We start from the raw sequence: 25,015 nt of genomic DNA on the forward strand, positions 1-25,015 counted from the left end.
GCATCTCAAACCATTATTCTTAGCTTTACAACGACTAATCGAAGCTCGATAGGATTTGAATCCGGGGTACGCGCTGCTCAATCCAAAAACGCATGATATGTATCGGTTCGCCGTCAATCGCCACGATCCGTCGCCGGTTTTAATGAAAACAAACTCGGTTTTTCATTCCATGGAAATGCCCTTCCGAACCATCCTCCTCTAAAAGCGCGAATCTTTCTCCAGGTCTTCTGTAAACTCGTCCTCTTCCAAAGCCGCCAAGCAGGTACTGTTTTCGACTGGGAAAATAATTGTAATGACAGTGATTGCAGGGATTTCGACTGAATCGTTTTTTTTTTTTTTGGTCACGAGTGTATTTTAATATTCAACGTACCGATAAAGTTCGTATTCTACGGACGTAGAAAAAATGTATTAAGCAATAGAAACCTCCGCACCTTTTAGTTCCATTTAAAATTGAAAAAATGCGAGAACTAATATTCCACTTTATGAAAGCTTTTCAGTTTCGTAATAAATGTTATCGTTAGTAGAAAATACCTGAAATAAAGATAAGCTTGAGTGTTCGATTGAATCGTTATGCGATGTTGGAAGTTAATCTTTTAAAACCATTATCTAATATTTCGAAACATTAATACCTGCCCTTTATAAAGATAACTATTGAAAAGCGAGAATAGTGTTTTTAAGTCCAGTTATTTCCATCGCTTTTTTCAAACGACGAAATCGATTTAAATAAATCAAATGTGGAAACTTTTGAATGAATAATCTTGATTTGGTGATCAAGACCTGGTGGATCAAATTTGCGTTCGTAAATATTTGGAGCTCGTGTATGTTTGTTAAGTGTCGTCAAGCGTGTAAACGAGGCATCGGGGATCGAAGTTATTACAAGAATTGTGATCAACAAAGTTTTTGTGGTCCGAACTGTATAGTTTACATATAAAAGACGTTAATATGTCTATATAAGGGTTTCGGGAAACGATGTTTAAAAGTTCCGCCGAGATTTCTTAGATGTTTTGGTGTTTTTACCAGATATCCAAGGAATTTTTTCCATTTTCTGGGATTTGTTTTTAAGTTTTCGAGCAATTGCGCATAGAAAGATCCATAACATCCGAAAAAATTTCTATAATTTCGTAGAAAAATCCAGACCATTCGTGAAATTACTTGAATATCGTAGAAAGATACGTGAAAATGTGTGAAATTGCTTGAATTTCATAGAAAGATCAAGAACATTCGTAAATTTGCTTGAATTTCATAGAAAGATATGTGAACATTCGTAAATTTGCTTGAATTTCATAGAAAGATATGTGAACATTCGTAAATTTGCTCGAATTTCATAGAAAGATCCGGAACATTCGTAAATTTGCTTGAATTCCATAGAAAGATATGTGAACATTCGTAATTTTGCTCGAATTTCATAGAAAGATATGTGAACATTCGTAAATTTGCTTGAATTTCATAGAAAGATCAAGAATATTTGTGAAATTGCTTGAATTCCATAGAAAGATATGTGAACCTTTGTAAATTTGCTCGAATTTCATAGAAAGATCCGGAACATTCGTAAATTTGCTTGAATTCCATAGAAAGATATGTGAACATTCGTAATTTTGCTCGAATTTCATAGAAAGATCCAGAACATTCGTAAATTTGCTTGAATTTCATAGAAAGGTCAAGAATATTATTGAAATTGCTTGAATTTCTTATAAAGATCTAGAACATTCGTAAATTTGCTTGAATTTCATAGAAAGATCCAGAACATTAGTAAATTTGCTTGAATTTCATAGAAAGATCCAAAACATTCGTAAATTTGCTTGAATTTCGTAGAAAGATCCAGAACATTCGTAAATTTACTTGAATTTCATAGAAAGATCAAGAATATTATTGAAATTGCTTGAATTTCTTATAAAGATCTAGAACATTCATAAATTTACTTGAACTTCATGGAAAGATCAAGAATATTATTGAAATTGCTTGAATTTCTTATAAAGATCTAGAACATTCGTAAATTTGCTTGAATTTCATAGAAAGATCCAAAACATTCGAAAATTTGCTTGAATTTCATAGAAAAATCCAGAACATTCGTAAATTTGCTTGAATTTCTTATAAAGATCTAGAACATTCATAAATTTACTTGAACTTCATGGAAAGATCAAGAATATTATTGAAATTGCTTGAATTTCTTATAAAGATCTAGAACATTCGTAAATTTGCTTGAATTTCATAGAAAGATCCAAAACATTCGAAAATTTGCTTGAATTCCATAGAAAAATCCAGAACATTCGTAAATTTGCTTGAATTTCATAGAAAGATCAAGAATATTATTGAAATTGCTTGTATTTCTTATAAAGATCCAGAACATTCGTAAATTTGCTTGAATTTCTTATAAAGATCTAGAACATTCGTAAATTTGCTTGAATTTCATAGAAAGATCCAAAACATTCGAAAATTTGCTTGAATTTCATAGAAAAATCCAGAACATTCGTAAATTTGCTTGAATTTCATAGAAAGATCAAGAATATTATTGAAATTGCTTGTATTTCTTATAAAGATCTAGAACATTCATAAATTTACTTGAACTTCATGGAAAGATCAAGAATATTATTGAAATTGCTTGAATTTCTTATAAAGATCTAGAACATTCGTAAATTTGCTTGAATTTCATAGAAAGATCCAAAACATTCGAAAATTTGCTTGAATTTCATAGAAAAGTCCAGAACATTCGTAAATTTGCTTGAATTTCATAGAAAGATCAAGAATATTATTGAAATTGCTTGTATTTCTTATAAAGATCTAGAACATTCATAAATTTACTTGAACTTCATGGAAAGATCAAGAATATTATTGAAATTGCTTGAATTTCTTATAAAGATCTAGAACATTCGTAAATTTGCTTGAATTTCATAGAAAGATCCAAAACATTCGAAAATTTGCTTGAATTTCATAGAAAAATCCAGAACATTCGTAAATTTGCTTGAATTTCATAGAAAGATCAAGAATATTATTGAAATTGCTTGTATTTCTTATAAAGATCCAGAACATTCGTAAATTTGCTTGAATTTCATAGAAAGATCAAGAATATTATTGAAATTGCTTGAATTTCTTATAAAGATCTAGAACATTCGTAAATTTGCTTGAATTTCATAGAAAGATCCAAAACATTCGAAAATTTGCTTGAATTTCATAGAAAAATCCAGAACATTCGTAAATTTGCTTGAATTTCATAGAAAGATCAAGAATATTATTGAAATTGCTTGTATTTCTTATAAAGATCCAGAACATTCGTAAATTTGCTTGAATTTCATAGAAAGATCAAGAATATTATTGAAATTGCTTGAATTTCTTATAAAGATCTAGAACATTCGTAAATTTGCTTGAATTTCATAGAAAGATCCAAAACATTCGAAAATTTGCTTGAATTTCATAGAAAAATCCAGAACATTCGTAAATTTGCTTGAATTTCATAGAAAGATCAAGAATATTATTGAAATTGCTTGTATTTCTTATAAAGATCTAGAACATTCATAAATTTACTTGAACTTCATGGAAAGATCAAGAATATTATTGAAATTGCTTGAATTTCTTATAAAGATCTAGAACATTCGTAAATTTGCTTGAATTTCATAGAAAGATCCAAAACATTCGAAAATTTGCTTGAATTTCATAGAAAAATCCAGAACATTCGTAAATTTGCTTGAATTTCATAGAAAGATCAAGAATATTATTGAAATTGCTTGTATTTCTTATAAAGATCTAGAACATTCGTAAATTTGCTTGAATTTCGTAGAAAGATCCAGAACATTCGTAAATTTGCTTGAATTTCATAGAAAGATCAAGAATATTATTGAAATTGCTTGAATTTCTTATAAAGATCTAGAACATTCGTAAATTTGCTTGAATTTCATAGAAAAATCCAGAACATTCGTAAATTTGCTTGAATTTCATAGAAAGATCAAGAATATTATTGAAATTGCTTGTATTTCGTAGAAAGATCCAGAACATTCGTAAATTTACTTGAATTTCATAGAAAGATCGAGAACTTTCGTGAAATTGCATATTTGCTTAGTATGCCCGAAGTTTTTGAATTTTCAAGTATGAGTCATTGAGTTTATTTGGCCTCCGAGCATTTCATCGATGAAAGGTTCATATTTTTCCAAAAATTGCTCTTATGTCCTTGGAAAGAGATCAAGAATTTTGGAAAAACTACTGATTTTTTTTAAACAGATCCTGAATTTGCGAGATCCTGGAAAGATTCCAAATTTGCCTGACGTTGCTTACATTCCCAAAAAAGATCTGCAATTTTGGAAAAATTGCTCTCATTTCTTAGAAAGAAGATGGAGAACTTTGGAAAAATTGCTGATTTCTTCTAAAAAGATCCAAATTTTGCGAGATATAGTTGGTATTTCATGAAAATATCGATAATTTGCAAGAAACTGAATTAATTTCTAAAAAATTTTCCAGAAAGACCTAAAAAATGATCGAATTTTCAAAAAATTGTTTGATTTTTTCATAAAACACCCGAATTGTACCAGAATTTCACTTCCATATCCTAAATAAAATCCCCAAGAATCATAAAAATCAATTTTTTTTCTCCTCATAAAATACATATTATTTATAAAAAACGATAATTCTATTTACCTGGCAATGAAAATTAAACATAAATGTTCAATAATGTCTTGTGTATCTCTCGCTACACCCTGTATAAAATCCACCTTTTGCCGGAGTATGTAAAGTATTTCCGATTTATATGAACCCGACGTGCGTTCCGAAGATGACTCATCGACTGAATTGTACCAGCGTCTGCCATCTCCGATCACTACTTAACTTGTTTCACATCTATCTTAACATATCGGAGACCCGGTTTAAGTCACTTTTACAAATTTTAACGAATATTCAACGATACGTTCATATTTTTATAATTTTTTTCACTATACAGTCGTACGACGCCCCGTTTCAGATGATTACGTATGTCAACGTGGTGTGTTCCGCGGAATAAATAGTTATCTGAGGGCCAGAGGCGGCTTATGCCCAATTTTTCGCAAATTTTAACTTTTTTCATAAAATCCGTAACAAATTTTACTCAATGTACGAAATTTTCGATTTCAAAGTCGTCTGTTTGTTATGGTGTTAACAATGTGGATTTATACCTTGAAGACTTTAAAAAACTCCGGGTCAAAGATTTTTTTTCTCTTAAGCCGAGTTAACTATCTCGGCATATCAAAAATTAGTCCCGGTTCTCAAGGTTCTAGCCGTCAATCTATCAATGGTGATGCATCTCTTGCAAAAATATTTCAGAAGGAATACTAAAATTTGGAAAATTCGTAAAAACACTTTTTCTCTGGCAATTTAGGTTGTATTGATTCGGTAAATCACGATTTACCAAAAAAAAACTAATTGTGTAAAACCAGACGTGACAAAAACTTTTTATTGTTTATTCTCTAGTCCCGAATTATGCCAAAACTCCACCAGATTCGACCACCAGTGACTATTTTCTGTTTCTGAAGTCTTTACAACTACCCTGACATTACAAGAATTTTATACAATATGAAAAATGGCCCTGATATAGGAAAAAGTTCCTCTGCAGAGCTGGTTGGATTCTAGAAGGGGTTGAATGGTATCGACTGAAATAACGGTAGCAAAAACGACAGATTTTCGGGGTTGAAATCAATTTTGTTTCTTGTTGTACGGCTACCGTCGTATTGTTCCCAATTAGCGGCCGTTTTGTTGGTGAACGGGTTCACCAGAATCCTGATACAATGTGTAATGTCGAAAAGTTATCTGTCTCTTAATACCCTTTCATTATCAAAATTCCAACCCTTCCGAGTGCTTTGATATCCATATACCTAATCGTAGTAATTTCATATTAAATTACATATTTTTTAATCTTTCAACGCTCAACACCTTGAAATTATTCAATTACATGCTTGCTTTATTACCTTATCGAGCATTCCGTACGTGTATCAACTTCGCTACGATCCGCAATGTTGCCGTTTCTTATGAAAATAAATTGTTTTACGAAATATCTGTTATATTTTAAATCGAGAGTGACTTCTAAACGAAAAACTGTTTTATTTTCCCCCATAATCTCCTTTTAACGTTTTGATTGTTCAGTTTTGAGTGCGATCGAGCTTTTGATCAGCATTAAGCACACATCGATAACCTTTCATACATAATAACACCGTACCAAAAACTTTGTCAGTCTTTAGAAAGTCCCCTTTCAAATCTTTATTACAAATTTCAAATTTTCTTCTTCTTTTTCGCTTAATAGAATGTTTTATTACGATTATTTGGGCTCATTTTGAGCTATTCTTGAGTCGTTAAACTCCAGATCTCATATTGGTGATCTGCCTTGAGGTTTGGTTACTAGATTCTGACTTTATCTCTTCAATTGGAAAACAAAAACTAGTCGAACGGAACCAGATCAGGGCTATACGGTTAGGTGGAGCTACATTCGTGTACAGTAAGCCAAGTAACGTAGTCGCAGTCCTCAAAAGTCTCTATCGAGTTAATTTTTTGTCCTTTTAACTTGATATTTACTCCAGAGGAGGTTCGATTGTTCAGTTTTGAGTGCGATCGAGCTTTTGATCAGCATTAAGCACACGTCGATAACCTTTCATACATAATAACACCGTACCAAAAACTTTGTCAGTCTTTAGAAAGTCCCCTTTCAAATCTTTATTGCAAATTATAAATTTTCTTCTTCTTTTTCGCTTAATAGAAAGTTTTATTACGATTATTTGGGCTCGTTTTGAGCTATTCTTGATGCGTTAAACTCCAGATCTCATATTGGTGATCTGCCTTGAGGTTTGGTTACTAGATTCTGACTTTATCTCTTCAATTGGAAAACAAAAACTAGTCGAACGCAACCAGATCAGGGCTATACGGTTAGGTGGAGCTACATTCGTGTACAGTAAGCCAAGTAACGTAGTCGCAGTCCTCAAAAGTCTCTATCGAGTTAATTTTTTGTCCTTTTAACTTGATATTTACTCCAGAGGAGGTTCGATTGTTCAGTTTTGAGTGCGATCGAGCTTTTGATCAGCATTAAGCACACATCGATAACCTTTCATACATAATAACACCGTACCAAAAACTTTGTCAGTCTTTAGAAAGTCCCCTTTCAAATCTTTATTACAAATTATAAATTTTCTTCTTCTTTTTCGCTTAATAGAAAGTTTTATTACAATTATTTGGGCTCATTTTGAGCTATTCTTGATGCGTTAAACTCCAGATCTCATATTGGTGATCTGCCTTGAGGTTTGGTTACTAGATTCTGACTTTATCTCTTCAATTGGAAAACAAAAACTAGTCGAACGGAACCAGATCAGGGCTATACGGTTAGGTGGAGCTACATTCGTGTACAGTAAGCCAAGTAACGTAGTCGCAGTCCTCAAAAGTCTCTATCGAGTTAATTTTTTGTCCTTTTAACTTGATATTTACTCCAGAGGAGGTTCGATTGTTCAGTTTTGAGTGCGATCGAGCTTTTGATCAGCATTAAGCACACATCGATAACCTTTCATACATAATAACACCGTACCAAAAACTTTGTCAGTCTTTAGAAAGTCCCCTTTCAAATCTTTATTACAAATTATAAATTTTCTTCTTCTTTTTCGCTTAATAGAAAGTTTTATTACAATTATTTGGGCTCATTTTGAGCTATTCTTGATGCGTTAAACTCCAGATCTCATATTGGTGATCTGCCTTGAGGTTTGGTTACTAGATTCTGACTTTATCTCTTCAATTGGAAAACAAAAACTAGTCGAACGGAACCAGATCAGGGCTATACGGTTAGGTGGAGCTACATTCGTGTACAGTAAGCCAAGTAACGTAGTCGCAGTCCTCAAAAGTCTCTATCGAGTTAATTTTTTGTCCTTTTAACTTGATATTTACTCCAGAGGAGGTTCGATTGTTCAGTTTTGAGTGCGATCGAGCTTTTGATCAGCATTAAGCACACGTCGATAACCTTTCATACATAATAACACCGTACCAAAAACTTTGTCAGTCTTTAGAAAGTCCCCTTTCAAATCTTTATTGCAAATTATAAATTTTCTTCTTCTTTTTCGCTTAATAGAATGTTTTATTACGATTATTTGGGCTCATTTTGAGCTATTCTTGAGTCGTTAAACTCCAGATCTCATATTGGTGATCTGCCTTGAGGTTTGGTTACTAGATTCTGACTTTATCTCTTCAATTGGAAAACAAAAACTAGTCGAACGGAACCAGATCAGGGCTATACGGTTAGGTGGAGCTACATTCGTGTACAGTAAGCCAAGTAACGTAGTCGCAGTCCTCAAAAGTCTCTATCGAGTTAATTTTTTGTCCTTTTAACTTGATATTTACTCCAGAGGAGGTTCGATTGTTCAGTTTTGAGTGCGATCGAGCTTTTGATCAGCATTAAGCACACGTCGATAACCTTTCATACATAATAACACCGTACCAAAAACTTTGTCAGTCTTTAGAAAGTCCCCTTTCAAATCTTTATTACAAATTATAAATTTTCTTCTTCTTTTTCGCTTAATAGAATGTTTTATTACGATTATTTGGGCTCATTTTGAGCTATTCTTGATGCGTTAAACTCCAGATCTCATATTGGTGATCTGCCTTGAGGTTTGGTTACTAGATTCCGACTTTATCTCTTCAATTGGAAAATAAAAACTAGTCGAACGGAACCAGATCAGGGCTATACGGTTAGGTGGAGCTACATTCGTGTACAGTAAGCCAAGTAACGTAGTCGCAGTCCTCAAAAGTCTCTATCGAGTTAATTTTTTGTCCTTTTAACTTGATATTTACTCCAGAGGAGGTTCGATTGTTCAGTTTTGAGTGCGATCGAGCTTTTGATCAGCATTAAGCACACATCGATAACCTTTCATACATAATAACACCGTACCAAAAACTTTGTCAGCCTTTAGAAAGTCCCCTTTCAAATCTTTATTACAAATTATAAATTTTCTTCTTCTTTTTCGCTTAATAGAAAGTTTTATTACAATTATTTGGGCTCATTTTGAGCTATTCTTGATGCGTTAAACTCCAGATCTCATATTGGTGATCTGCCTTGAGGTTTGGTTACTAGATTCTGACTTTATCTCTTCAATTGGAAAACAAAAACTAGTCGAACGGAACCAGATCAGGGCTATACGGTTAGGTGGAGCTACATTCGTGTACAGTAAGCCAAGTAACGTAGTCGCAGTCCTCAAAAGTCTCTATCGAGTTAATTTTTTGTCCTTTTAACTTGATATTTACTCCAGAGGAGGTTCGATTGTTCAGTTTTGAGTGCGATCGAGCTTTTGATCAGCATTAAGCACACGTCGATAACCTTTCATACATAATAACACCGTACCAAAAACTTTGTCAGTCTTTAGAAAGTCCCCTTTCAAATCTTTATTGCAAATTATAAATTTTCTTCTTCTTTTTCGCTTAATAGAATGTTTTATTACGATTATTTGGGCTCATTTTGAGCTATTCTTGAGTCGTTAAACTCCAGATCTCATATTGGTGATCTGCCTTGAGGTTTGGTTACTAGATTCTGACTTTATCTCTTCAATTGGAAAACAAAAACTAGTCGAACGGAACCAGATCAGGGCTATACGGTTAGGTGGAGCTACATTCGTGTACAGTAAGCCAAGTAACGTAGTCGCAGTCCTCAAAAGTCTCTATCGAGTTAATTTTTTGTCCTTTTAACTTGATATTTACTCCAGAGGAGGTTCGATTGTTCAGTTTTGAGTGCGATCGAGCTTTTGATCAGCATTAAGCACACGTCGATAACCTTTCATACATAATAACACCGTACCAAAAACTTTGTCAGTCTTTAGAAAGTCCCCTTTCAAATCTTTATTACAAATTATAAATTTTCTTCTTCTTTTTCGCTTAATAGAATGTTTTATTACGATTATTTGGGCTCATTTTGAGCTATTCTTGATGCGTTAAACTCCAGATCTCATATTGGTGATCTGCCTTGAGGTTTGGTTACTAGATTCCGACTTTATCTCTTCAATTGGAAAATAAAAACTAGTCGAACGGAACCAGATCAGGGCTATACGGTTAGGTGGAGCTACATTCGTGTACAGTAAGCCAAGTAACGTAGTCGCAGTTCTCAAAAGTCTCTCTCGAGTTAATTTTTTGTCCTTTTAACTTGATATTTAATCCAGAGGAGGTTTGATTGTTCAGTTTTGAGTGCGATCGAGCTTTTGATCAGCATTAAGCACATATCGATAACCTTTCATACATAATAACACCGTACCAAAAACTTTGTCAGCCTTTAGAAAGTCCCCTTTCAAATCTTTATTACAAATTATAAATTTTCTTCTTCTTTTTCGCTTAATAGAAAGTTTTATTACGATTATTTGTCCTCGTTTTGAGCTATTCTTGATGCGTTAAACTCCAGATCTCATATTGGTGATCTGCCTTGAGGTTTGGTTACTAGATTCTGACTTTATCTCTTCAATTGGAAAACATAAACTAGTCGAACGGAACCAGATCAGGGCTATATGGTTAGGTGGAGCTACATTCGTAAATTTTTTGTATTACAGCTTGTTTAATGACTGTCGCACATTTTTAAGATCGATTAATGAGTTTCGGAAGTGCTGGTAACGTCGGGTATTCCCTGTAAAATATATAATAATAACATAAAACTTCTGACCGCACTTTGGATTATTCGAATAGAAAAATTTTGGTGAATGCGATAATATAAGACACCGTCTAATGTGTAATACAAACAATCGTTTATATTAATAGTAACGTTAGATTGTGACGCGTCTCGGGTTAATTCACCATTACAGTTTTTGTTTTTTACTTTATGTAAGTATTGCTAAAAATAATTGCGCGATCCGCGCCACCTCTGGATCTAAATAAAGCGCGGTGGGCGACAGATGAAAATTTCCACTTGGCCATTTTCATTTTTCGACAAGCCGAGCCTCGGATAAGTCGCGCTCGACTTTTGTAACTTTTTTTATTTTTTTAATCGAACGAACGAAATCGCTATCGATCGGTAGTATCGATTTTCAACGAATACCTTGACACGCACAAGCGTTTTTTTAGTTCAATTTATTTATTTATTTTTCTGTGATTTTTTTTTCGACGATTTTAACCGAAATGGCGTTTTTGGATCAGAAAGAAATCGCGCATTTCTTGGCGCAGGAATTATTATATCAACAGGTAAATAGAAAATAATATGCTTTGTACTAACTCTATTATCTATTTTTATCGACCAGTGGCGACTTGTGATAATTTTTATTGACTAACGTTTCAAAAATCTGTCGTTGCAATGACCAAAATTAATGAATCAAAGTTTGAATTGCTACCTCGTGCACCAGATTTAGTCCCCTCGGATTATTTACTGCTCCCAGACATAAAAAAAAACGGATCGGTAGTCAAATATTAACGATGAAGACGACCTCGAAGATTTTTATTATAAAAAGTGTATCGAACTTGCCGGGAAAAGTGTATGGAACTAATTTTCGTGTTGGGGGAGGTGGTACCATCTTCTCACTCTCACGTCTTTACCAAATAGGTAAATTGGCCGGCGAGTTTTTATATCGGAACCCAAAATAAATACAAAAAGCAACAATCGTATGATAGTACCCAAATTTGTTAGGTTAGAACCTTTCATGAGACTTTAGTATACAATCAAAATTGCGTATATGTCTTTTTTTTTTGACATAAACAAAGCCTTCGACACCGCGGTGAGGTCTAACACCGATCAATCCACAACACGTCCAACCTAACCTAACCCAAATTGTGTTGTATCTAAAACTGTTTAGCGGGTGCAGTTTTTGTATGATTAGTTCTTTGAGTGAACTGTATTTAATTGGATTTTTTGTCTTTGCTTGCATTTCGTTGGGTGTTTCCAAATGAAACACGATAAATGTACGCGACTTCGTTTTATTAGATATTAAAGATCGATGTTTATTGGACTGAAGGATTGGCAAAAAAACTCGAAGACGATGTTCAGATAGACCTTGAAGAAGGTGAAAAATAAATATTTCATAAAGTGGAGCGGAAAAACTGGTAAAATGAGGCAAAAAACAGAGAGAGATGGAAAGATGTAGAACCAAGTGCCAGAAAGTCTTTGGAGGAGGTTAAAAAGAAGGAATGATGGCCAGATAGATCACGAGGAAGGTTTCAAAAAAAGGCTGTTAAGAGACTATCAAAATGAGGCAAAAACCAGCAAGAAATGAAAAGAAATTGTTGAAGGTCTAGAACCAAGAGCCAGAAAGACGTTGAAGGACTGGAAAAATGAGGAAAAAAACAGAGGAAAATGGAAATAAAGTGAAATATCTTGAGAGCGAGGTCAACATAAATCTGTAAACCCATATGTTGGTTCCTCTGTGCAAACCACTGATAAAGTTGCCGTTTCTTTTTGTAAAATCAATTTTATTTCCAACTTCAACAAAATAAATATTTTATATCGATTATTTTGTAATAAATTAAAAATAGTTTCGAACGAGGCGCTAAAATATTTAATGGTTCATTTGACGACGATACTTATACTTCTTCGTACTGAAAACAAACAAAAAAAAAATGATGATGATACACAAATAAGAAAAAGTGTGTTTCTGGCGACGTCGCCGTAGTTCGAATGTACTTCAAAATTAGAAACACGTTAGTGGCAACATTATTCACGGTTATAAATAGAACATTAAATAGGAAATAAAAGTTCGCGAAATCATTTTTACTTCAAACTTAAATAGATTATGCACTTGTGTGCGACAAAAACAAAATTATTAATCTAAATTAACACGTTCTACAAATATTATAAATGGTATATTTTGAATCTTGATTTGATAAATTATCAACCGCTATATTAGAGGTTATGTAGATTATTCTTCTTTCCGAGCAGTCCAAGAGCCCCCAGTATTACGAGGAGTGGTTGGACAATGAGAAGAAGATTTAGGGCTGCTAACCTTGAACCAAACGGCCGGCTATCGGCCCCAAATTAACCCCAGCTCAGCCAGGGAACACGTTAATTGAATTGACGAACAATGGGGCTCCGTTCTCTTCTTTAACGAAAGCAGAGCGTGTCTGCGTTATAGCGACAGAAGAGAACGTATCTACAGAATGGCGTTGAGATGTTTAAATCAGAAAAAGAATGGAAACTACAGACTCGGAGATGCCTTCTTCGATCATAGTTTCGAATTTGTACCATCGCATCTGTTATCTGTTAATATTTAAGTCCGTTTCCTACTGATATTATCACAAAATGGCAGACCGTGAGGTGCCTTCTCTGTGTCTCGAATGAGGAGACCATCGCCGCTTCTTTGCGGACCCCGAGCAAACGTATTTTTCTGGCGATCGAGTGTGCGGACGGTTGTAAGTATTGGACGACCCTCGTATATCAGTCTCTTCGGGAACAAACTCGCGATAACTGTGTCCAATTTATCTCGAATGAAATTTTTTTGTTTAAAAGCTAAACTCAATCGAAAATAGTTGACAATTTAATTTTTGTTGCAGTTTATATCTCTCGAAGGTCTCAATTCCGGAGTCCCGACCCGAACTACGCCTACATTGACTCCGACCACGTTACGAAACATAGAACAAACATTTATCGAACTTCAATCAAAACCAGAAAGTCACGAAAATGAAGCGGGATTCGTACCACCTTTAGTGCATTCTATTGGTAAGTGGTTTTTTCAGCATATGTAAACGTCTATATGTCTTGTTTTTTTGTTCGAAAACTTTTCAAACAACCCTCGTATAACACGAATGAAAATAAAGTACCTTATTAAATTATTTGTGTCATAAATATGTCTTGGCATAAAGAAAAACGTATTAAACTTATGAAGCTATAAACTATTTATAAATAAAAATCTTTCTGTTTTTTTTTTCTTTTTTTTTTATTGCTATTTCCATCTAATAAATTTCGTAACAGCTCGGCTTCTATGGCGATCATAAAAAAAAATAAAAATTCGTTCCGTAATCGTTTGACGCACGTTAGGAAACTAACATTTAAAATAACTATGGGAAAATACTGCGGAGGATAAAGATTTAAACAAAGAAATTGTTATTCCTTATCAAGGTCGATTGTATCGTTAAACTTGAATGAACATTAGCCTAATACGGAGATATATTTTTTCAAATTCTCCTATAATAAAATCTACCATTGTTACAATAGAATAAAAAATACGCCAAGGAGACACATTTACTATTATTTTTTAGGTTATAATATAATAAAGGATACGTTACTCATAAAAATTCTTATCTCAAATGTACATTTAATAAACGTTAATGACATTTGTCTTTTCCTAACACAACCTGTCGTTCATAGATGGTGCAACTATTAGTTCTGTCTAAATTGACGATGACTAGTGTAAACCTCGACAATTTACTAATTTTACATTGTTACATCTGACAGATTGATTCATTTGTCTATGGCTGTTTACTATTAATTCCCATGAGCAGCTTATTGATAGGTTAATGAAGTTTTCGGTTTTTATACCTTTTTTCCCGTAAATGTCTTAAATTTGAAATGGGTGATCTATCTGATCTCGGATTATAGTTTCCGAAAAGTTATATTGAAATTCCAATTTAAATCTCTAATGTAGCATAATTCAATAAAAGTTAGTGACATTTTTGTCTACTGTCTGATACAAACTACCGATTATAGATGGGGCACGACGTTATTTATTCTGTCTAATATGTCAACATTTTTGTCACAATTATGGGAAATTATTACAATAAAAATTAACTTTTGCGACTTTTGCTAACTTAATTTATATTTATGTTGACAATGTTATCTAGGATTGTAAATGAAAAACAAAAATATTAATTTGACCTTGGAATCACTGAGTGAATCGTCGGACACTTCTGCTTAGATGCCAGCGCCCTCGCGGTTATATTTGAAACTTGAACAAAATGTAAACAAACAGCAAAAAAGATGTTTAGAACACAGATTTGTATCTGAACTATAATAATTTAGAAATGTTAGTGACTGTTGTTGTTTTAAGCATTAAAATGAATCAGAGTGTAAGCTTACATTAATTTCTGGACGTTATAAGCGCCTCGACAAATAATCCAGGATTTATTATTGAAAGTGAAAAGTGCCTATTACAGACCTTTATGTGTAAATAATATAATAGCTTTAGTTATAAGTAATTTATTATTTTCTGTGTATACTTTATCGTTTGCCCTTAAAGATAAGAGAGTAAGAATCTAAAAAATGGTTTGCTCTGGTAAAGCGAGAACAGGTGAGAAGTGTAATCATATCTAGGTGTGTAATGTTTCCAAGATTATAAGACTAAATCATGTCAAGTTATTTTTCAGAACATCTTAACACGATTTGTTAATAAAATTGTTATGATCAGTCTATTTCTCTCCCTGTTGGTTATTACAAATAAAATTAAATAATTTCAGAAACATCTTCAACAGTTTATTGTAGCATTGCTAGTGTTTACATCTTATGACCTTAAAGATAAAACCAAATTGCGTATATGTTTATCTATAGACCAATAATATTTTTAACACATTAGGTGTGTTTCAGTACTATAACTTCCGCACAACATCAATAAAGATACCATCAATATTGTTTTGAAAAACTTATTCATTAATTTGATCATTACTTAGCATTAACAGCTTCATTTATTTTTTATTACATTTTAATATCCGATCAGTTTTACTTTTAATTAATACTATTAAGACGCATCCGGAGTTTTGAAAATATTTATTCAATTATTAATTATACTTTTGTTTCATTTTGGTGGAAATTATTTAGTGGGCGATTTAGCTGTGTAAGATAATCAAATGCAGGATGTGGTGCCAAAAACGAAAGACTAAGCTTTGTAACTTTAGAGGCAACAAAAATAATAGTTAAAACTGAATAGTTAATGTTGATAAATTCCAAAGCGATCAAAGTACACAACAGATATTGAAAAAAAAAACAAAATTTAAAACCCAAACTATATTTGTATGTATATTTTTCATTCTAGGGCACAACCAGTACATCTCAGCTTCAGACGCCGACAGCTTTTCATCGAAATCCCAGCCGACTTGGCACAGCAACTTATCTCAATCTAGCTCGGATTGTGACACTCGTTTAACTCCACCATTGTGTCAGAAAAACTCTACTAGCAGCGGACAATCCCGTAGAAATATGGGAGGAAGAAAACCCACCAAAGATCTCAACTGTAGCCCCGAAGAAGAAGAAAGGAGAAGAATTCGAAGAGAAAGGAATAAAGCAGCAGCCGCTAGGTGCAGGAAAAGAAGAGTCGATCATACAAATTCATTGATATCAGTAAGTTTAATTTGAATATTACATTTTGTAATTTCTGAAGAAGTTTTTTCTAATTTATGTAGAATTGTTTATGCAACCTTCCAGTTGCAGAGTTTTGGTTGGTGTTGGCTTGAAGAGATTCTTCTTTTTCATAACAGAATCTACAGTTTTCACTAGTCCTGACCTTATTTAGTCCTTCCTGGAGCTAGAAATGCCTCTGAACCATAAAAGAACTTCATGCACCTTTTCTGGAGTGTGTATACCAAGGAATTCAGATTAAAGAGTCTCTATTATTATTTCCTATTCCAGCTAATTTCTTTCTGTGTTCCCATAACCACTTTTGTGTCAATTATTCTTCTTTCTAGGATTATTTCTGTTGGTCTTTCGATTACTTCTGCTATAAGATGCTTACACCAAGCAACGATAAGTATTTGTTATTAAATAATCCAGTTCCGGCCCTTATACTGGTTTTCGAATCATCCGAATACCATTGAATGCTATTTATTTGGAGAGTTTTTTCAGAATTCCTGGTATAGTAGTAAAATCTTTCAACTAGCCCTTGTATACTTATTATCTTGAGATAATTTAGACGGTTTTTATTAACACTAATGTAATGGTTTTTTTTTTAGGAAACTGAAGATCTCGAACAAAAAAAACAAAAACTCCAAGACGAAATGCTAGAATTACAACAAATAAAAGAACACCTAGAATTTCTCCTCGATACCCACAAAGTGTCGTCGCAGTGTCGTTTGAATACGCAGAGCCCCCCGGACATCAAACCATACAACAACAATCACTACACCCCCGAACGCGTTAAAACTGAATACATAGAACCAATGAACGACATATTCTTACTTCCTAGCCCTACGAAAAAAATAATGTTTTCAACAGTGCCAATATCGAAACCTACTAGACCCAATACCCTCAATGTAGGAGCCACAGCACCTAAAACAGTTTCAGATATACTCGGTGGACCGATATCCACACCTTCCTCTGGTTTATTGTTCAATTTTGAATCTCTAATGGGCGGGGGTACTGGACTAACACCCGTTTCAGTAGCTACACCTTTAGTGCCATCTTGTAGTACGCAGCAGAGAAATATTCCGGTTAGTATGGCTGATATGGCTTCTCCCGACTGCGGGCCACCCAAGCTCGTCAGTCTCTGAGGGCCGGAGTGTGACATTTTTGTTGTGTAATGTCTTGTTCAGTCTTTCTATTTTTTTTTTTTTTGAGAAAAACTATCATGATAAAGGATCTTTACCATAACCAGTACCGTTTAACTTCCAATTGTACAACAGTTTCCTTTAAATTTGTTATTTTATAAACATACCACAGTTTATTATAACTTTATTACATTAAAGTTGTTACTCGTTATGCTTATTTGTCCTGCGTGTTGAAAGGGGATAGCTGGATGTGTATTTTGTGTTATACGTAACAACTTTGATGTTTAATGAAATTCTTACTAAAACGAATAAATTTTTATGATATTTACTCTCCGAGAACAAATTTCAGAAGTGATAAGTACCCGTTAAATAGCTTGAAAGCTAATTAGTGAGCTATTTTTTTAATATTCTCGTTTTAATTGCAATTAGGGATTGTAATATAGGAACACATCAGGGGGTTTTACATTAGTTATCAATATAACAGTTTAGATTTAACAGAAATCAAATTTTATTACTTTTTTCTAAATTTTAGTCAACTTCTTCACACTTTATAGCCAATATAAGGAATATAATGTTTTCCAGTACATTTTAAAACACTCCAGAATATTCAGTAACTACTTAATCGTACAGGGGAAACCAGAATAAATTATGTAGCTCACTTTTTTTTGCAACTATCAAAATAGATCATTTTAGAGATCCGTTCCCTTCGTTTACTCATACCTATGTCACCAAACCATTCTATTATCAACTTTGAGTCTATTACATAGGGGCTCAAAGCCTTTATGACTATTTAACTTTACAAAATGATTATCTATATCACATTTCTGATAGTTGGACATATAATTGGGAGGTACTGGTATAAAATACCCCAGCAATTAGTCACTGTGATTGTTTTTGAACCATTTTTGTACCATCTGATGGTATTTTAGATTGAGTTTAGGCTCTATTAGTATTAGAGTACAAATTCTTTTAGACTTTACAGCTGGAAAAGGGCGTTTGTGCTTCTAAGAGGCTCGTTCTCTTCATTTACTCATGTTACCAAACCTGTTATCCTCTATTACATAGGAGTTCAAAGCCTTTGTAACTATCTAACTTATGAGATGATCCTTTATGTCATATTTGTGATAGTTGGACATATAATTAGGAGGTACTGGTACCAAATACCCCAGCAATTGGTCACTGTGATTGTTTTTGAACCATTTTTGTACCATCTGATGATAATTTAGATTGAGTTAGAGCTCTATTAGTATCACAATGATCCTCTATGTCACATTTCTGATTGATGGATATTTAATTAAAAGGTACGGGCGCAAAATATTCCTGCATTAGTTACTGTGATGGTTTTTAATTTATTTTTGTACCATCTAATGTTCTTTTGAGTTTAGACTCTATTAGTATCAAAATGAAATGGAAAGTTTTAAGGATGATATGTATTCTTGGTTATAAAGGACCAGGTTCTTTTATTTTTGCATGTATCTTCCTTAAAATCTGTTAATATGTCCTATTCACACAATTATAGACTGGTAACTACTTTTTTTGGGTCCACAATAACTTATTTTGAGATTCTAGTTTTGTTAGTTGGTCTTAAAACTAAATATTCATCGGAAACAAATAGAAACAATCCCTAGTTATAGTTAGAAGGATAATTTGAGAGTAAATTGTTCTCCTCCTGCAATATGGTTGATTATCCTTTTCGCGAATTAGTTTTTCTCTTGATTAAAATTAATATTTTGAGTTGTATATTTACGAAAATATTTGTTATTTTAGGAATCATAATACTTACGAAAAGCTTAGATGAAAACAGTCAAAGTTGGACGGTTTATTCAAAAATAAATAAATAAGTAAATCAAAAATTTGAACGACCTGTGGAAAAAAATGTTTTTAGCGTCCGATCCAATTACCATGTTTAGTCGTATCCGAACTTAAACCAAAAAATATTTATTGCTAAGATTAGTGACAATTTTTAAGTCTGTACATTAATTTATTTTTAAACAGTTAATTTTTTTGTTAGGTTTTTCTCTGTGGACAAATTCGCGCGGATACAAACAAAAAAAGACCGAATGGTCAAAGTTTTTGTTTGTATAAATTAGAAGAGGGCGGGAAATTTAAATAATGTCTAAATACAACGAAAATATAAATAAGACGAAAAGAATTTTTTTATAGACATTCCTCGAGGCATATATGTATGAAATTTGATAAATTAGTTTACACATCCTGTCCTCTGGTATAAAAGAAATGTTATTTTATAATATTTGTTGAGTTTCACAGGTTTTAACCTCAATTTTTTGTATATAAGTGCTAAACATGGACCAATATTACTAAGTGCTCAAAGAAACCCATACTTTTATTACGCTCCAACCCACATTCTTTATAAAATTGTCATTTCTATCACTATATGAAAATCACCAAACATTAAATTCATCGCTATCCAACTTTGAACTAAACTAAATAATAATCGAATACAAATTTAAATAAATTTTTCAACTCCTTTGCCTCCATGTTTACGTAAAACAACTATTGAAAAGAGGAATGATTAATTATAAACACCAACATTATTATTTTTAACTTGTGCTTGGTAATTCCACTCTAAATGGTCATCTTAGCTAATTTTACTCCATGGTATTGTCTTTGAAAATCAATTGTTTGAAAATACAAATTCATACCATCGGAATGGTATGAAACTATCCCCAGTTTTAACCTCAAAAGACTTTAGAATTTGATTTAATCTAGCAACTGTAGTTCCACTGCTCCTTCCATAAAAATAAAATTTCCTCTAGGAATTTTCTTGTAAAAAAACATGATCCGGTTAACTTTGTCTGCTCTAATGTGATAATGATTTAGCATTTATTATTTATGTGATTAGAAATCATTGAAAAACGTTGCTCCCTCTAATAATAAATCCAGTTTCCATGTTTCTTCCATAAAACTATATCTTACTTTACAAATTTGAACTTTTGATTTATTTCAAGCAAATTATACCTTTTATTGTGAAGGAACTTCCTGTTATTTGCTTTATTGGTTCAAAATCACTCACACCAGTAATAGTTTCTTTTTTCATCATAGAAGTGATACAATCTTAGAATCTGATTTTATTTATTCGAATAGATATTCAATTCCAGTTGATTACATATATCCTCAATTCAACTTTCTCAAATGGCTGACACTGATTTGTTCAGATGTTACCAAAAAACTGTTGATGGAAACTAAAGAAAATAAATTGAATTTCTATTTGTTTTTAGTTTTGTATATATGTAAACCGACCTTATATTAGGTTCCGTAGTATTCCTCATCAATTCGTTTTACTTGTTATTACCAATTTTATGATATCCGATACCAGTTTCCTTTTTGGGATCCTCTTTCAGTCACCTAGCTGTATAAAATTTCTTTGATTTGTTTTATGAATTAACATCAGTTTGAATCAAATGCTTTTTCCACCTTATAGACCTAAATTAGTAGTAGGGGCTTTTTTGACTAACACAGTGATAAACAAACTATTAAATAATAAGTACTGACTAAATAAGGGATTTATTTGTAATGTCTATTATAGTTATACTAATTTTGATCCAATTTTAACTATAAGAAAGTAATTATTTATCGGATGTAGTATTTTTGATACTTTCAGTATAATTTACCATTTTTAAAAATGGTATTTACCGATAAAAATGGCAGTAATTAATTTTTTCTTTTTTGGTTTTAGATAGGACTTTCAACGTCCAATAGAGAAATCATCCTTCCTGATCGTAATTGTTTCTTTAACTTCGATTTTTAATAATTGAAAAATCCCTAGCGATGAAAATTTATAAAACTTGGTGATTTTCAATAACTTTATACATAATATATATTTTGTGATAGTAATACAAAGTGATGTATTTGTTTCGAGAATGTAATATATATATTTTGCTACGAAACCATGAAATGCCTTTTTTTTATATATATATATACACACATAAATATATATATAAAAGATTCATAATATATATTTTCAATTAGCAAAAATATTCCCTCCATTTAAATTTTTCAAATGAATTTAAGGATATATAATATATATTTTTTGATATAGGAGTGCTTCTCAAATAAAAGCAAGTTTGTGTTATTAATTATAGGAATTTTAACGTTGAGTTGCAGAAAGCCTACTTAACATTCGAGTGAATTTATTATTATTATTATTATATATGATGTTAAGGGGACTTTTTATAACTTGTTATAATAACGTTAATCGTGAACTATGAGGCTATTTGAGATGCCCTGTTCGTTTACCATTAGAATTTTTCTAAACATACTTTTTTTGCAATAAAGCGCTTCTCAAATAGCCTCGTACTTATTTTCTAAATAAAATTATATAAAATTTAATATATTGATACTATATTTTCAGTATAAATAGCAATATTTAAGATTACATTTTTTGTAATCAGTCAATTTTATAAAAGTAGTTTTTGTCAAAGTTTTGTATTTATTTGCTGTAATGCTAATTATAAGAAATACACTTACTATTTTCTAAACCGATTTTCTTATTTTACTCACCTTTCCCAAAATTTAATCTCGATGTTTTCCAAATTTAAGTTACAACCTATGCAGTTATTCATTGTGGACATAATTCTCATTAAACTTGCTGTGTGGTGCTGTATTCACAGTTCTAGGTTGATATCGATGCTCTGAAAGTGGTAATAAGACGCATAATTTCTTCTAGGATCCAAACGGTCACTAAATACAATTAAAAACTAGGCTGATGAGAAACAAACCCTGATCAACCCCAATAAACACTAGTTTCATATACAAAAAGAATTTACACCTTAACTGCTACTTTCCAAAGTAAGTAAAATATCTCTACCCTATCTACTCACTGACTAATCCAGACAGAAAAATTAAAATCAGAATATCTGACAGGTCACGAATTCTAGAATTGATAAATGTAGAAAGCAGTAACAAATCAATAAACCAAATGCACAGCATTGACTTCAATTTGAAATGGTTATGGATAACCACAAGTTATGGGTCAATAAAGATCTTCCGCAGGCTCGAAATGTACCTCTCTAGTATACCAAGAAACAATTGCCTTCGTGTCTCACTTGATGTTACCAAAAACTGATGTCCTTTGAGAAGCCAATCAGGCGCTTTGATGTAATTAGCTGTTTAAACCGCGCTCATGTGAGTGCTGGGCACTCACAGAAGACACAGTCCAGTTGTTTGGCGTGAGATGCTGAATGATATTTGTGAACCAAAATGCAAGCTCTCCAAATCACTAGCCATTTTTCAGATAAGGTTACTACCTTAGGATATAAACATTTCTAAAAAGATATCCAAGCAGCCATGAAGGTCCTGAAAGCTATTGAGTCTTAACAAACTCTAGAAACCTACCAGGGTATACCGGGCAATGAGGAGTGTGATACAAATTACTTTCAGATCATATGCAGATTAACCATTAATAAAAATGAATTGAGCGCCCCATAAATTAGCTTCCCTTCATATCTCAACAAAATTTTTTACTTTCAAACTTATATTTATACATTTTTGTAGAACTAAAACTACACATTGTTGTTAAATTGTGAAAAAGACACAACAACTAATAGTTTAACTCTTCAAATTTGAGTGTTTCACCAAGGAAGGGTTAAATAGTATATCTTCAACTGACTTCGGTTATACTATAAAATAAATAGTATAATATAAATTAATAATTTCTTTTGGATTGTTGAATATTGCTGCGTAAATGTGATGTCATAATTATGGTAAATGATAAAGGTGACAAATGGTACTGAAATTTTGACAATTTGTTAGCATTTTTTACAAAATTTCATATAAACTTCAATTAATATAAGGGATAATATATTTTTACTGAGGTAAGTCAAGAAATTCAAACAATATTTAACAAGTTGTATGTTGTAAATATTCATAAAAAGTCATGTTCTTTTCAGTTTTACAGCATTGCCTGTTACATCGCAAAACATAATCGATTAATTACAGAAAACGTTACAGTTTAGGTGTGTTCTCTAGACATTTTATTTGTCACAAATTCACTAATAAAATTATTTACACTTCAATATTGGAGATTGTTTACATTAGGTTCGTTTCACCCATAGATTATAGAATATAGATTGTTCCAGTCCATTAAAAAAGCGTCCTAGGTACGGTGACGATTCTGCGCAATAGAGATTGCGTGTTCCGACCGGGCATTTACCATTGTACAAACGATTTTGTTTCGGTTCCAACCGATTTCGGTATCGTTTGTAAACTGTTCTTGGGAGTGTCTTTTCAATACTTGGTTGATAGCAAGTAATGTTGCATAGCCGGAGATTGCGCAGAAAATATCATTTAAACGCTTACAATCATAGATGAACCACATCTTACCAATAACCGTTTCAAGAGCGGTTGGAACAAACCTATTGTCAACATTCGAAATTATGAAAGTAGCTGCAAAACAAACAAGACCAAATTCTCTATATTAATTATAACCGTACTTTTATAGAGTAAATCCTTATTCATTATTTTATTGTTTGAACAAAAACTATGCTTCCGTATTGGGGATTAATTCATAGTATATTAACTGTATAACTTATAATAAACAGTCACGAAATTTCCGTTCCTAACCGATAACATAACCTCAAACTTTAATTGGCTATTTTATTTTATAATCATTAATATAAATATATGAAATGTTCACATTTAAAATTGCAGAAACAATATATAAAGAATTGCCAAAATTGAAATCGTTCATAAGTATTTCGCAATTGACTTCAAATGTAGGAAAATTACAAATTAGAAATTATGCCTCTCCGCCAAAGAGATTCTACAAAAACACTGGAATATTACGAACAGAGAATAAATTTGAAGTTTGTTTGGACGAAAGAAGGCTGAAGACTCCAAATGGGAATATTTTTACAGTAGAAAGTGAGCCGTTAGCTTTGGCTGTTGCAGCAGAATGGAATGCTCAGAAAGATAAGATTATTCAGAGTTCAATGCATTTGACTATGCTGTGTAACAGCGCTTTAGATAATCCGAATAACCTAACAAAGTATGATGTTATATCTTATATTGTGAATTATTTAGACACCGATACAATATTATATCAATCTGATAATGAAGAAGAACTATTTAAATTACAAACTCAGGAATGGGATCCAATTATTGATTGGTTTAATAAACTGCACGGACTAAATTTGAAAAAGTGTATTCATATGGACGTCCCTGCAATAAGTGATCAAGATAAGAATCTTCTAACCAAACATTTGTTGTCTTACAACTTCGAGTGTTTATTTGGATTAATGTATGGAGTAGATACATTAAAGTCAGTGATACTAACTTTGGCCTGTGTTGAAAAGTATATTATTCCTCAGAAAGCTGTATTACTTTCACGCTTGGAAGAAGAATATCAAACTGGTCTTTGGGGCAGAGTAGAATGGGCTCACGATCTCAACCAGCAAGATCTACAAGCTAGACTTTCAGCAGTGATATTATTTGTTTATTTTAATTCTCAAAGTACAAATGTACAATCTAAGCAAAAAAATCAGTAAAGTAGTTTTTTCTTCTTCTTTTTTTATTTCAATAATTTTTATTGGCCATCTGAAAGTCATATTTGTAAATTCGCTTGTTTCAATTAAAATCGGTTTCCTTTTAAAGCTACTAAAATTATATGTTTAATTAGAGAGAAATACGTGAATCTTCTATATTTTGTAAG

At 32.3% G+C, this 25,015-nt stretch overlaps 2 protein-coding genes across 7 annotated transcripts in view; both read left to right on the plus strand.

Annotated features, from left to right (window-relative positions):
• LOC130894324 (transcription factor kayak) overlaps window positions 1-21,845 on the plus strand; it is a 55,140-nt gene extending 33,295 nt beyond the window's left edge. For 2 of the 6 annotated variants that reach the window (XM_057801061.1, XM_057801062.1), the window contains exons 2-5: window positions 13,429-13,594; window positions 15,900-16,204; window positions 16,813-17,289; window positions 21,044-21,845. In XM_057801061.1, coding sequence (XP_057657044.1) covers window positions 13,429-13,594; window positions 15,900-16,204; window positions 16,813-17,289; window positions 21,044-21,115 — 1,020 coding nt within the window. In that variant the 3' untranslated portion in view covers window positions 21,116-21,845. Of the gene's footprint in view, window positions 1-10,847; window positions 11,134-13,428; window positions 13,595-15,899; window positions 16,205-16,812; window positions 17,290-19,113 lie in introns of those variants that run through there. The other 4 variants (XM_057801064.1, XM_057801065.1, XM_057801063.1 and 1 more) reach the window with 3 other exon arrangements.
• A 2,084-nt stretch (window positions 21,846-23,929) lies between these two features.
• Window positions 23,930-24,866, plus strand: LOC130894330 (ATP synthase mitochondrial F1 complex assembly factor 2). The gene has a single exon (XM_057801074.1). The coding sequence runs from the start codon at window positions 23,994-23,996 to the stop codon at window positions 24,849-24,851; it is 858 nt and encodes a 285-aa protein (XP_057657057.1). The 5' UTR covers window positions 23,930-23,993; the 3' UTR covers window positions 24,852-24,866.
• Window positions 24,867-25,015: the final 149 nt, after the last annotated feature.

Source organism: Diorhabda carinulata, chromosome 5 (genome assembly GCF_026250575.1).
Source record: "Diorhabda carinulata isolate Delta chromosome 5, icDioCari1.1, whole genome shotgun sequence".
Lineage (NCBI taxonomy): Eukaryota > Metazoa > Arthropoda > Insecta > Coleoptera > Chrysomelidae > Diorhabda > Diorhabda carinulata.

Bases quoted from the DNA above. Each gene is read 5' to 3' on its own strand.
- LOC130894330 (XM_057801074.1), top strand. From the start codon at position 23,994: ATGTTCACATTTAAAATTGCAGAAACAATATATAAAGAATTGCCAAAA.